A 15,115-nucleotide genomic window follows, 5' to 3' on the forward strand; every position below is an offset into this window, starting at 1 on the left:
CAATGAATGATACTAGAAACCAAGGTTCAAAGTATCATACGTATCGTTCCGGGACCTCTCCGATACATCCTTACAGTGGGTGCATCGGAGGTCTGACCAGTTCAGGGGGTAGAGGAGACTTAATTCGGCCCCCTTGAACCGGTTGCGAAAAAAAAAAAAAGGCATGAAAAACTGTATTAATTCGCCTGATACACTCATACCGGCATATCGGGCGTATTGATATTTTGAACCTTGCTAGAAACACATGATGTTTATAAGAATAGTCAATTATATTCATTAAACTAGATAGTACTGATGCCATTGATACTGGCATCATATTTTGGGCATTCTCAAGTGATTTTCTTTTGATGAATTACTTAGTACTGGGATAATGTAAATGCACATTACAATAAAATGGTTTGAGTGCAATAAAACTATGGTACTTACACCATAACCTCCTATCAATCATCCCAGAACCAATTTCATCTCTTTCAAGACTTCAAGTAATAAGACTCGACACCAAATGAAGATTTTTATTTATTATGCAAATAAATAAAATAATGTGAATGAACAAATTTAACTTTTTATGACATGCATCAAAAGTAAGGCAAGGATCTAGTATAAATTTTTAATAGTTTGACAAGTTCAATCCATTTTTTGTGTATGTTCCATGAAATCTCATGTATTGTTTCAAAGTGGTTTTCATAAGATGAAAAAAGTACAAATGGGTTTTGTGGCTAGGTCATGAAATGGTGGTCCTGTATTTGATGAAATTTTACAATTGGATTGTTGTTTTTATGTTATTTGAAGATACATATCTTCTTGTATCTTGATCATATAGAAATGGGTTTTGTAGGTTGAAGGAAGTTCTTGCTTATATAAATTTTCTTATTTGATTTTAGAGTTGATGTTAATACTTCTTTCATTTTCACCTGGTTTTAGCTAAGCCCAGCCCAACCTTAAAAATTAAGACTAAAGCCCGAGCTCGGCCCAAGCCCGAACTATTTAGGCCTGGAAATGTGACCGAACTATGATGAGCAACAACATTGACAATCAGACCCGGGAATGCGACCGGAAGTTGAGGCTTGAGGGGCACTGTTGTCATGTTTTGGATATTTGACAAATAACAACGAAGACAATCAGACCCGGGAATGTGACCGGGATTTGAGGCTTGAGGGGCACTGTGGTCATGTTTTGGATATTTGACAAATAATAAGGGGCAAAATGAACATTTTCACTTTTCCCTTACGTTATATGAATCAAGAGAAAAGACAATGTCCAAATTTTCAAAAAGTTAGAGGTACTTTAAGATATTAATGAGATGAGACGATAGGGGAATACTTATTAATACATCGCACGAAACGTGTACTTCAAGTATTTCATCCATTGTTTAATGTAATGTCTATCAAATTAAAATAGTCCGATATTATTATATTATTATATACTAACATTTGCATCATGACGGTAATTTATATGGTGTTCATATCATCGTTGCCTATTGTACTTGTAATATTATCATTTCGTTACGAAATGATACTAACACAATATCAAGTTGATTTTAAAAGAAAAGGTTTCCATAAATTCAAAATATCAATGATTTATGGTGAATGATACTTTAACATATGTAAAATACTGAAAAAGCCCATGCTATTGCACAATATTGATGCCTGCCTTATTGGAACAAAATATGGGTTTTGGGATTTTACAATTTGTACAGATATAGATAAGGTCCGACGTTAAGCTAAATTCGGTTCTTTCAACCCACATATTGTTGTTGGAAAAGCATATGAATTTATGTATTAGGTGTTGAATTTAATAATATTTGAACTTTTTATGAAAGATAATTGATAATTTACATGTTTTAATCAAATGATTCGAATTTTTTTATGTTCCTTCATGTGATTTTGCTTGTTTAATTTTTATATATAACAGGAATAATAGGAAATTAGATTGCACGTTTTGGACCAACATACCAATCCAACCCACACGACCCTCAAACGCAGGTAGGGTAAGCTTGCATTTACATGTGCAATGATGGTCTAGAAAACCCAATCAATCAATTGTATTGAAGAATAATGACTAATATAGATCGAGCATTATTAACCCAAAAGGCAAAGAGAGCAGAATTTTGTTTAATTGTTAGAATTAGTATTTTTTGAAGTTTTAGTGAGATTTATATGTTTAAGTTTTACCTGAACCATGTACAGAGAAACATGATGCTCGAGTTTGACAATGAAAATTATAAATAAAAAATTATGTACATAAAATATTATACATATAAAAAATAAAAATTATACACAAAAGATTGTAATATAAAAATTATTTCTTCTTATACATATAAATAATTAAAATATTAAATATAATATAAACTAAATTAGGCTTGTAAGTTTTATGAGCAAATCTTCATTGGGTATGAACTCAATTTAATCTATTTGAATCGAGATTTTTATGAACTTAGCCCAAATAATTCATGATAGACTTGATTATTGTACAACCTAATTTTCCCAATCATCTGCTAGCAACTCCCTTTCCCTCCCTACTAAACAAAAATGAATTCTATATTTTTATTTGCCTATGCTCCTGTTCGGGTCATGGCTAAGTTGGCCCTGTGAGACACGTGGCTGCCCAACTATCTCCCTACCATGTCATCCTAATTCAGCCACGTTGATATAGTTCGGCCACGTCATATGGATGAGCATAATTACGGATAAAGAGAAATAAGGAAGACGACTCTATTGGGGAATGAGACTCTATCCTGAATACCTTGGCAGCTAACTTCATCCCAACAACCCCAAAAGTCTAATTCGACTAAGACACGAATCTTCAGTTATAAAAAAGTATTCCATGCTCGAGGTAAGGGACCCAACTTCTGATACCAGTACTACTACTTAGCTTGGACCAGCATCCTTATAGCTCGGCCTGACCATCCATTACCTCTTACTAACTTGAGCGTCGGAGTATTTACCCGGGGATAACTCCTCGAGCCTCTGGCTTCTCCTTTTTTTATCACAGGTCTTGAAGCGCAACCTCATCCTTGTAGCTCAACCCCGCCTTGTCAGCAAGGACTATCTAGTTGCTCTCCTCAATTTATGCACCACCTTAGATTGAATAGCATCAGCTCCATTTGAAAGGAGTACAAATACAAATATTTAAAGTGGAAAACCTTATATTTTTTATGTATTTGTACTCCTTCCAAACTGAGCTATAAGTGCAAATATACATTCATAATAGGCCATGTTTGGAAGAAAATCTTTTGTCCAAGCTTTAAAATTCTTGCGCCAAATGGGCTAGACAATAACCTTATCCCAGTTGGGTTTAACTTTCAATCTTCACTTTAAATCGAAGTAAGAGGTTTAAGTTTTTTCTACAATTTATGTTGTGCATTTTATATGCTAACATCTCTCCTTTTTTTTTTTTTTCTCAATTGTGAACCAAAAAGGATTGACACATGATGGCTCGCTTGGCATGCTCAATTTTCTTTGTTGCCCTAATTATCTCCGTTATCTGATTGGATTAATTGCATGGTGTCTCCACCCACATGGATCTTTGAAAACATTCTTAGGAATGCCACGTTACTATGAAAGTAGTGTAAAATAGTAATTGCCCTTATCTTTTTAACCAAGAAGATAGAAATGGGCATGAATGGGCGAATGGGTGAATGCCATCTCATTTAACTTTTTTTTTATGTTTTTACTGTTATTACACCATCAGAAATCCTAAATCCACTGTAGAGGTAGGGATAGGTGCCGACTTGAAATTGATGCCAATTCATTGAGATCAGATCTACTCCTTACATAGGGCGCCTCACACGCACATCCTACCAAGCATTGGGAACATCTCTCGTAATTGTAAATTATTTTTCACGGGAGATGTTCTCAATGCACGGTGGATGTACATGTGAGGCGCCCAAATGTGAAGAGCAGATCCTGTTCCCAATTCACGGGCGAGTACAAGTGTTACAAATGATTTTCGGACATCTATAATTTAACCCGTTGGTTTCAAACGTGAGAAGAACCAAAGTGTGTGAAGGGACAGATGTCCTTTTTATAATAGTTCACGCCACCGTGTGGGGTACTGGGATTACATCAGATATAATTCAGATGAGATCCCTGACCTGAAGCCGCTGTCCCAATCCCCATACGATTACGACGACGGGCACGGGCAACCTGCATTTCCATGGGGTCGATCTTGCGTTTCCACTCTTGAAGTGATGGAGTATGACCATCTCAACTACCGTAAGTGGGCAGGGAAGAGAGGAGTCCGAATCTGCTCGCGCTCCTTACTCCGATCTCATAGCATGTTTCAACCGTACATCGGGATCATCTTCCGTATTTATTTGTTTTATTAATAGGAGATGTTCCCAATACAGGGTAGGATGTAACTGGTAGATCCCAAATCGGAAGAGAGAGGTCGAGTAGACGGATTCGCAATTATCCCTATAAAACAACAATTCTTTATTTCATTGGTCGTATATATATACGAGAAAAGAAATCCACCATCCCTTTGCACTTCCCCACTGTAAAACTCTCTCCCTTTCGTTTTTAGGGTTTCTCTCTCTCTCTCATCAATTACATCTGCAGGCTCTCCGATGGCAGAAGATCTTCAGTTCGCATCTCGGACGGACAACAAGCGGAAGTACGAAGAAACACCCCCTCCACCTTCATCGGCTCCTCGTCGTTCCACTGGATTCTCCGCTCCGATCGTTTCGCCGTCACCCGATTCAACTCATGCTCATCCTCCTTCCTACAACAGTGTGCCGCCACCCGTTGATGAGATCCAACTCGCCAAGCAGCGAGCCCAGGAGATCGCAGCTCGTCTCTTCAGCAGCGCTGAAGCGAAGCGTCCGCGCGTCGAAAATGGAGGAGGCACAGATGAAACGAATGATAAGGGATTTAGCTCCGGTCCGACAGGTAATACCTCATTTCCCTTCCCCTCCATAGTTTCTCTTTCTTGTTTTGTTTTATTTTTTATTAGGATTGAGTATTTCAACTTTTAAGTTGTGTCCTAGGGGTTTTTGAAAAGTTTAGGGTGATTCTGTTAAACTTTATGTATTGGTAAACGGGCGCCGCATATGATTGTCACATATTTTCCACTTATTCCTAGTTTTCTTTCTTTCCTTATATGTATAGTTCAATTTACTTTGTACTGTTTTCTGCCATGGTTATTTGATTCTTGAGACGGTTTTTATCGTTTTGGAGAAATAAATTCGATTTCCGTGTAGTGTTGCTTTTGGAAATCACGAGGAATGCTGTATTTGGATTTAATTGCCATAAATTTCATTGAATCTTCCATCATGAATGCAGATCTTGGACAGAAGCCTCCTGGTCATCAAATTGTGAATTCCCAAGTTGGCATGGCGCCTCCTTCAGTGATGCCTGTAACGTATGGTTTCCAAGGAACAAGTAAAAAGATTGACATTCCAAATGGGAGGGTTGGTGTTATCATTGGTAAGGGTGGAGAAACAATCAAATACCTTCAGCTTCAGTCAGGAGCAAAGATTCAAGTAACTAGGGATATGGATGCCGATCCTAATTCTCTCACTAGAATTGTAGAACTAATGGGTACTCCAGAGCAAATAAGCAAAGCAGAACAGTTAATCAGTGATGTTCTAGCCGAGGTAATTCAACCTAACTAAGTATAGACATGGTGGATAATGCATGCTTCCAGTTTAGACTTACCAAGTTGGAGTATTTCAATAAGAAGGATATGCAGTGAACAAGTGCCAGCTAAAAATTAGTTCTTTGTCGACTTATTGTCTAGTTTGAGAGTACGCAGTTCCTCACAGAAATATTAATATGAGTTACCTAATGTATGGAAAATGGAAGCTCCTTGTTATTAAGATTGTAATGAGTGTTTAGTTATTTTCTTTTATTCCATTAGTTTCATTTCTTTATTAAATTATGGATGCAGGCTGAAGCAGGGGGTTCTGGCATAGTATCCCGAAGATTTGCAGGGCAACCTGGAGCTGAGCAATTTATAATGAAAGTCCCGAATAACAAGGTTTGCAGTAAAGAAACAATATGCACTTTTATGTTCTTATTAATCGAGTCTGGATTATCTATAATATGCACCTATTCCTCAGGTTGGTTTAATCATTGGTAAAGGAGGTGAGACAATAAAGAATATGCAAGCTAGGACAGGAGCTCGTATTCAGGTGCATAAGTTACTCTTGATGATCGAACTTTTTTTTATCTATGGCTATGCGTTATTAATTTAGCTACCTTCAAGAAGATGAATGGCTGTATTGAGGCTTCATCTTTATTTGCTTGTTATGTTTTTCACAATTCTCCAATTTATATTTTCACTTAACATGCTTGATAGCGTAGTCTATCTATCAAGAAAACATGCTTGATAGTGTAATCCATAGATTTTTTTCTCCCATCTCTTTCCCATGATTCCAAATGATCTGTGTATTGAATTATGTTTATATTATGGTTTTGTTGGACCTCTTGTTACCTCTTCTCCAGCTGATACCATTGCATCTGCCTCCTGGTGATACTTCAACGGAAAGAACTGTACAAATAGACGGCACCAAGGAACAAATTGAATCTGCAAAACAATTGGTCAATGAAGTTGTCAGTGAGGTATGTGTGGGGCCCCAATTTTATTCTGAATTGCATGTAATCAATTTGTTAGTTGTTCTTGTTGCCTAGGTTTTATCTAATTATGCTTATAAAGGAACACTGTGGTCAGATATGAATGGTTGCAGCCAATGGCAAGTGCACTGTTATGCTTTAGATTACATTGCATGATTTTATTTTTCAACTCTATACATTAGATGCCGATGTTTTTTTATCAGCTGGATGTCTATGTTATTTTTTTTATTGATGATGCTTATGTTTTTTAATGTCAGTATAATTGCCTTTGCACTTAACGTTCTATGCATATGTACTTGCTTGATTGCGAATTTTAAATTCTATTCTGTAGTAGTGTGAACAAACATATGTTTTTTGCTTGTAGCAATATTTATGTTAGAGAAAGGGTCATGGAAGTTATACTGCAAATTTGTTGCCCAGATATTAGGGGAATGTTCCTGAGTTTTTTTGCCAGCAATGCCTAATATCTGACATTGATATTGTTAGTTTATTAGGATGGTGGAGTTTTAAAATTTTGGACCGCTACTTCCTCTTTTGTTCTGTTACGCAGGACAAAATGCAACTTTATGGTATATTTATTGACTTATTTATATGTGACAGTTACTGCATTTGTTCACATTGTAACATCTAAAAGTAAATTTGATAATACACTTGTCTATTCAACTTCTTTGGTCACGATTACCTTCTAAACCTTTTCTTATGCTATTATGTTATATTTACATTTTCTTAATATTAATTGCCTGCATATGCAGAACGATAAGGTTGCTATAGTGCAAATAATGCCCATGTTCCCAATGTTCCATACTGATAACCGGTGGTTGTAACTTCTCTATATGCTCTTTGTGCACATATTACTTCCCTACCTTGTAATTTATCAGATTAAGTTGTTTCCTCGACTCCTTGTCTGTAGACTATACAACTGAGAGGGTGTCATGGTGCATGGGTGCCTCCTAAACACATTTATACGTTGGTTGTAGGTACTGATTTTTTTTTTTTTGGTTCTGGTGGTTCTCATTATCTATTATCCCTGAAGGTTCAATGTGCCTTCTGATTTGGAAATCTGTAGTAATTGTTGCTTGGTTGGGGCTTCTGTGGAATTTTCTTTTATAGCGTGTATTTTATTACTCTTTCATGTTCCTTGATTTATTCTCATTCATCCCAAAATCTTGGCAATTCCCTTCTCCTACAATGGCATATCTTGGATTGAAGTTGTATTACTAGTACTATGTTATTATTTATTTATCAACATTTGCTTGATTTCTCTACCTGGCAGGGGATTTCCAATCTTCTGTTTATGGATTAGGTTCATAGATTTAAACATCGTGCTTTTGTAAGATGCGGGTGCTAATGTTTATCTGATTTAACATTTTCTTGTTTTGCAAGAATCTTTAGCTACCCAATAACATTTGTTTCTTGTATCTGATGCTTTATCCAGTAGTACCTTCTGGAACTGTTCTTGGTTTCTGTGGTCCTGCTGGCTTTTGGATATTTATATCCTAACATTCTTCTCTTATACCTTTATGATTTTCTATATCAAATGGGGTTTCTTTTGAGTTTATTGTGTTCTTTTATTTCTTTTATTCTGAGGATGCATGAGGATTGGGAATGTTCTAGGCACAATATTGGTGATACTTGTGTGCATACTACATGGTACCACTGGGGAAGAAATCACTTGGTAACTTGGTATCTTATAGGCAATGTTCACTTTGGATGAAAGAGCTGGGCTTATAGTGCTTATTTTTCTTTGAGATGACACCACCTAGTCCTATCTTGTTGAGTTCCATTTAGGGTCTTGCTAATCAGATCGTCTCTTCTGAGCCATATCCACCTTGTTCTCTTGTAGGTGTAATTATGATTAAATCTTGAGATGTTAACCTGCAATATGAATGATTGAATTGCTAGAATGCATTGTCTTCTTGCATCTGCAGTACCTTTTATAGACATCCTAACTGAAGTGGTTCATGGAGATGTATTGAGATTTGGTCGACAAGTGTTACTCTCATGTGTTGGACATGCCTGGTCTTGGAAGCTTTTGTGATGGAAAGTGATATGTATACTAAGCTGCAGTTGGTGCTTTTTGCTGGATTTATGGAATCTTCAATTCTGCGAAGCAGGTCCCACATTCATGTTGCCATTAAGGTTATTGAATTTTTTCAGACTGTAGTTTTAGTCAGGGTTTTCTGCTGGATTTATGGAATCTTCAATTATGCGAAGCAGGTCTCATGTTCTTGTCTCTATTGGGGTTATTAAATTTTCAAATGCCTTGTGATTTTCCTAGATGTATATGAATCAAGCCTAGTCATTCTTACATGGATCACTGGATGTTCAAGTGAACTGTTAATGGAATAATAGTATTAGGGTATCCAGAATAACTGTATTTCTTATGTGCATTATTTGACTTTGGGAATTATTGTAGGATTAGCTTCTCTTGGTACTACATTATTAATCCTAATTTTTGGAGTTGATAGGGCATGGCCTTGGTATGTGTTTGTTGCTTATAAGTGGTCTTCTGAGGGAGAAGCCCCTAGATTTGCTGTTGGCAATTATGGGAAATGAGACTTCGTTTTCAAGCTTAAGATGATTAGACATCAAGATTATTTACTTGTAGTGTATATGATTAGAATATTTATTGTCAAGGTCTTGTTCTTTCTCGTTAGTTAATTTTGGCATTGTAATAAAGTTGTGGAAGCACAATTTAATTTTTCTTTGTACTTTTAGGTGAATTTGTACGTTCAGCTATGCTGAATTTGAGGAAGGAAATTGGTAACCGAATCCTTTCTGAGCGATAAATTTGATCTTATGGTATATTTTATCTATATAATTCTCTATATCGAGAAACTTGTTTGTTGAATTTGGTTCTGTTTATATCTATCATTTGTAAGTTTTGTTCTGTTGATATCTATTATGTACATCCTTCCCATTTTTCAATACAAATTACTTTTCCTAAAAGTTTTATTCTTACTTCTAAAGACTTTTTAAGATATTTTAATCTGTTTTTTGAATCAAGGGAAACCCATGGCTTAATCTATTTCTTTATTAACACTGATTTTTGGATGTGGGTTGTGGCATTGTTGCTTTCTAGAAGGTTGGGGTGGGATTCTTGCTTTTGGGCGAGTTGTTAGCATTAAATTTTTGTTAATTAATTGCTTATAAAAATGCTTCTCATCCTATTGGTCCAAGCCTGGAAACAAATTTTCATTTATTTTCTTTGGGCTATTGTCTTAGTAGTTATTAATTAATTCTAATGCCTCATTATAACCTTTATTTTGTCTCACATGTTATCATGCTGAGAGATTTCTATTTTCTGCTTCTTATATTATCCATTTCTATTGGTGTTAATGCTAATCCATCATTTGTGTGGCTGGGAGTTGATCTATTTTCCTTGCATTCTGTTGAAACACCACATTATGATGGAAGTCATTTACTCCCATCTCAGTTTGTTTACCTTTTGCTCTGCATGGAACCAAATGCTTTGTTGGCTCCACATTGTCTTGATATCCAATGGTGGGTTTTGGCTTTGTAAAGAGACCCATCCTCTGTATTGGGTTTGAGGGATTTTCAGATGGTACAACCTGTCTGTTGTTTTACATTGAGTTTTTGGCCACATATTGCAATTTTTTTTCTTGGTGGCAAGCCTTTTCTTTGGCAGGCATTCTTCAGATGCAGCTCTTGGTTCAATTCTACTTGTTTGGGAGGTGTGCAGAATTTGGTTGATGATTTGTGACCCTTAGAATTTCCATTTTTTCTTCTAATCTAACACTATCTAACTCAGATCTTGTTATTGTGGCCTTAGAACTGTCATTTTTTCTTCTAATCTAACACTATCTAACTCATATCTTGTTAGTGCTATCTCTTCTCATCTTATTGGTACCACCTCAAGTTGGGCCTGTTTGACTATCCTCAGGTAGAGTATTCACCTTGTTTAGCCTTTCATTTTTTCCTGGAAGGTGGTTAATATTTGTCCCATCTTGTCTCTCTAGATAATCTTGTTATAAAGAAACATTAACTCGCTCACCAAAAGAAAAAAGAAACACCGACTCAGGACTTGTTTAATCTTCTTCTTTGTCTCAAGTAAGATCGGTTCAAAGACACTTGTTCAGTTGAAAACTTTTACCTTGTCAACTTTTCTCGTTATTTAGTTGATGTGTAAACATTTTGCCCCCACATGGTTATTTTTTTACTCTACAACTAAAATGTTACACTAAAAACTGAGGTCTGAAGTCTGTTTTCATATTCTATCATTCTATGTCTATTCTTGCTGCCTCTCTTACAGGATTAATTTTGTGCCAAAACTATGAACCTCCCTATTGTGTGTTTGCTTTATTTCATGTACTATATCTTTGCCTTTGTCATGTCATAGATGTCTGGTTTCAGGTTAACATCTCTGCTTGTGTAGTGGAATATGCTGTCTTACAAGTCAAGATCAAAGTCCTATGATTTTTCTGTTCTATTTCTTGTTCATTTTTATCTATAACTGAAGAATTAGGAACGGTTTTGGGATCTCATATTCAATTGATCAGGTTTTATGTTATACAAGGAGAGAAGCCATAGGCGCTGCTTTGGATGTTGTGGAAGTTACTGATTTAATCATAAACAACCAATCTTAAGTTTATCTGTATCTTATAATACTTCTCTAGGCTAGTGTTATTCTTTTCTGCCATGTGCCTTTTTTTTGTTCGTGTTTTGCTCTTGTTGATAATAATGCATGTAACTTAATGCTAAGGGCAAGGAATTTGAAAAACTTGTTACCTCTTAGCAAGAGATAGCATTGTGTCTCTGCTTTTTTATGTCAAGCACTTTTGTAGCTTTTGCCACTATTCCTTTCGTACCCATTCACTTCATGTAGAGAGAGGATGGGCATCTGCTGGCGTAACCCGAATAGTTCACCACCAGTGCGGTATGTAGGCGTCTTTACCCTCTTAATGCGAATATGCATATGCCTTATATCAATCTTCATTCTAGTTGGCTTTTCGCTAGCTTCATGTTTCTTTATGCTGATTATTAAGGTTTGAATCTGGCTGGTGGTAGTTGCTTTACATATTTCATGTGTTAGTGTTCTCTCTCTGTTGCTTGTATGTGCAAAAAGGTTCTCTTGGTTCATATGCATAAACAATTCTGTGCAGAATCGTGTTAGAAATCCAACAATGGCTGGAGGATATCCTCAGCAAGGCTATCGGCCTCCACGTCCTCCGACGAATTGGGGTCCACCTGGAGCACCACCTATGCAGCAACCTGGCTATGGCTACATGCAGCCTGGAACTTATCCGGGGGCACCACCTCAGTATAACATGTCTCAGCCACCTTATGCTGGCTATCCACCACAGCAAACATCTGGAGGTTATTCTTCTGGATGGGACCAAACACCTGTCCCACCAAGTCAGCAAACCACCCAAGGTGGTGGGTACGACTACTACAACCAACAACCTCCATCACAGCAGCAACAACAAACTCAAGGAGGGCCTTCAAATCCTGCTGATAACTCTAGTTACACTTATGGTCAACCACCAACTTCTGGTTATAATCAGCAAGGTTCTTATGGAGAATCAAATTATGCTCAGCCACCTGCTGGGCAACAAGGCTATCCGCAGGATGGTTATGGTGGTGGTTACCATGCACCAGCACCTCAACCAGGGTATGGGCAGCCGCAATCAAATCCACAGCCAGGATATGACCAGCCACAAAGCTATTCATCAGGACCAACCTATGGAAGTGTGGGTACCACAGCACAAGATGGAACTGCAGCATCTTATGGAGCACAAGGGGGTCCTACCCAAGTTCCTGCAGGACAAGTCCCTCCACCTGTACCACCTCCAGCTGCACCCCAGCAAGGATATACTGGTCAACAGCCAAATAACACACCCCCAAGCTATCCCTCACAGCAGCCGGGTTATGGAATGCCCCCAACTTCACAGCCAGGTTATGGAAACCAACCACAGACTGGCTATGGGCAGTCTACACCGCTTACCCAGCCAAGCTATGTACCACCTCAGTCTCAGAAGGCACCTCCTAGTCAACCGTATGGACAGGCCCAGCAGCAGCCTCCAACCACCCAGGGAGCATATGTTCAGCCAGTAGCTGGTCAACCCAGTTATTCGCATTCCCAGCCACCTCCAACACAATCAGGCTATGCTCAACCAGATCATCGTGCTCCACCATCTGGCTTTGGGTCAGCTGGTCCTCAGGCAGGCTATGGCCAGCAGCCTTATGGTGTACCACCAGCATCTGCTCAGCCTGGTTATGGGCAGCAGCAGCAGCAGCCGCCGGCGGCATACAGTGATTCCTATGGTGGTGGTTATTCACAGCCTTCTGCTTATTCTACTGACAGTGCTGCTGGAGGGAGTGTTCATGGGACTTACGATGCAGCTCCAGGTTCTCAGGCTGTTCCGCCTGTTCAGCAGAGTGGTGTTGCAAAAGCCTCCCCTCAAAGTTGATATTTTGTGGTTAGAATTACCTTGCTGATTTATTATTGGATGTGTTCTGAATACAAGTCTTAGGTTAGGTTTAGGGATATTTCAGCAGGTGGTGGGCAAAGTCGGTTAGTTGGCTTATTTTGTTGGGATTGTTGAGTTGTTTTTTATGATTGAACCTGATTTTTAGCTGCTGTATTACAAGTCATGTTTGGCAGGGCTTAAAACAAGTGTTAGCGTTTATTGCATTTTACAAGCCAAAAGCAAACGCAAAAAGTGTTTAGTGGAATAGCAGTAGGGAGCCCATTAGAAAAATTCAAGAAGAGCTTGTATTCCATCCTGGTTTTGCCCATTTAAATTTTTCTTAATACCCAGGAAGCCCATCTTTTTCACTTTTCATTTCCATCTTTTTTTTTTTACTAAAATTGGTTAAATCATTAATATGACATTCTAAAATGAAGACGATGAATAATGTTTTCGTTGGCATTTTGAAATTTTCTTAGATCTCAAATGCAGAAGACATCATGTGCTTCAGATAAACTGACAGGGTACTAAAATGTGTCATTTAGGTCCCGAAGAGAGAACCATGGTTGGTTCTTGATCCCGAATTTGCATTGTGACACATAGTCACATACATCTAACATCTGTCATCTGGTGGTGGGTCCCATGTTCAAAATATTGCAATGCATTAGCGAATATCGTATGATACTTGTTGTCTTTTCAGCGTTACTAATAATCCGTCGATCGTAGCCATTTCCTTCGATACGTACCGGTTTATGTTGTTAACTTGTTATTGAATAAAGAAAGTCTAAGATCAATCTCGATTCTCGACTTTATATAGTAATAAAAGATGAGTAATGTTGATAGTTAATTGAGTCATTAACTTATATTAAACTAATGAATACTGATGGTGAAAAGAACTTTTTATTAGGGGTGTCCAATCGGTGGTATCGATTTTTTTATTTTTCTAAATCGAAATTGAATCGGTATTACTAGTTAACTGATCATTATAAATATAATATAAGTATATATTTGTTATATATAATGAATATATATTTATATATGAAATATGTGACATATTAAAAATATATATAGCGGTCGGTTCAGTTAACCGTTAGTTTTTTTGTAGGTTAACCGAAAATTGAACTGATCCTTCAATTTTTCAAAAATCCTGAACCGAAACAAAACCGATTGATTCAATTAACCGCATTTTATAGTTCAGTTTTTCGATTTTTTATTTTTCATGGACACCCCTACTTTTTAGCAAGCTTTTGATACCTTAAACCGGCATATATCAACCATTATCAACTTCCCATTCAATTCCATTACTCTATTGACTTACTGCTGTAAAATGTGTTACCATTAACAAATCTCTTGTCACCAACACACTACAGACCACACCACAACTTAGACTCGGTGACAAGAATCTTATTTTCCAACCATTTGTTCTAGCCAACATCGCCTCAGCCTTATATAAACCCATTTATTTTATAGTTGCTGCTAACAAGATGTCTATATGGCGTACCGCATGTCCAATGACTTCAAAACTTTGTGGTCTTTAGTAGATCCCAAGGCATGCATGGTTTTATATGGGTTTTTTCTTTATAAAAGGGCTTCTCCAAAACTTAAGAAGCCCAAAGCCCAAAATTTATGGTTTCTTCTAAACGGGCCTTTTTTTTTTTACTTTTGTTTTTACCAAATGCCAATTCAGGGTTTTTTGGGTGCTTTTGGCTTTTAATAATAAGCAAATAAGTGCTTAATATAAGCACTTGCAAACACAGTAATGGCCAGTGGGTAACAAATTTGATGCCATCCAACTTCTCTTCCATAACCTTTTTGACAAAGTTTGGCCTTAAAAATCTTGTAGAGTTACACTTCTTCCTTGGCAGTACTACACTGCAAGTCTCTCATAATGTAAATACATGTTGGATGTTTTGAAATGTACATTTGTGAATGGGTCCAGACTAATTTCAACTCCGATTGCTATCAATAGCATGCTCTCCAAACTCTCTAGGCAACTACTAGTAGATCCAACTGAATATAAAAACATTTTTGGCACAAAATACGCTTGATCATGGCCCTTCCTTTTTACCATCTCACTTCTACACTTCAGCCTTCAGTGTGCCAATTAAG

At 37.3% G+C, this 15,115-nt stretch overlaps 1 protein-coding gene across 1 annotated transcript; it reads left to right on the top strand.

Moving 5' to 3' along the window:
• The first annotated feature begins 4,452 nt into the window (after positions 1 to 4,452).
• Positions 4,453 to 13,212, top strand: LOC104604413 (uncharacterized). The gene is made up of 6 exons (XM_010268724.3): positions 4,453 to 4,889; positions 5,283 to 5,596; positions 5,890 to 5,979; positions 6,062 to 6,133; positions 6,447 to 6,563; positions 11,699 to 13,212. Exons 1-6 carry the CDS (start codon positions 4,568 to 4,570, stop codon positions 13,004 to 13,006), a joined length of 2,223 nt encoding a protein of 740 aa, XP_010267026.1. The 5' UTR covers positions 4,453 to 4,567; the 3' UTR covers positions 13,007 to 13,212.
• The last annotated feature ends 1,903 nt before the right edge of the window (positions 13,213 to 15,115 follow it).

This window comes from Nelumbo nucifera, chromosome 6, assembly GCF_055504915.1.
Source record: "Nelumbo nucifera cultivar China Antique chromosome 6, China Antique-T2T, whole genome shotgun sequence".
Lineage (NCBI taxonomy): Eukaryota > Viridiplantae > Streptophyta > Magnoliopsida > Proteales > Nelumbonaceae > Nelumbo > Nelumbo nucifera.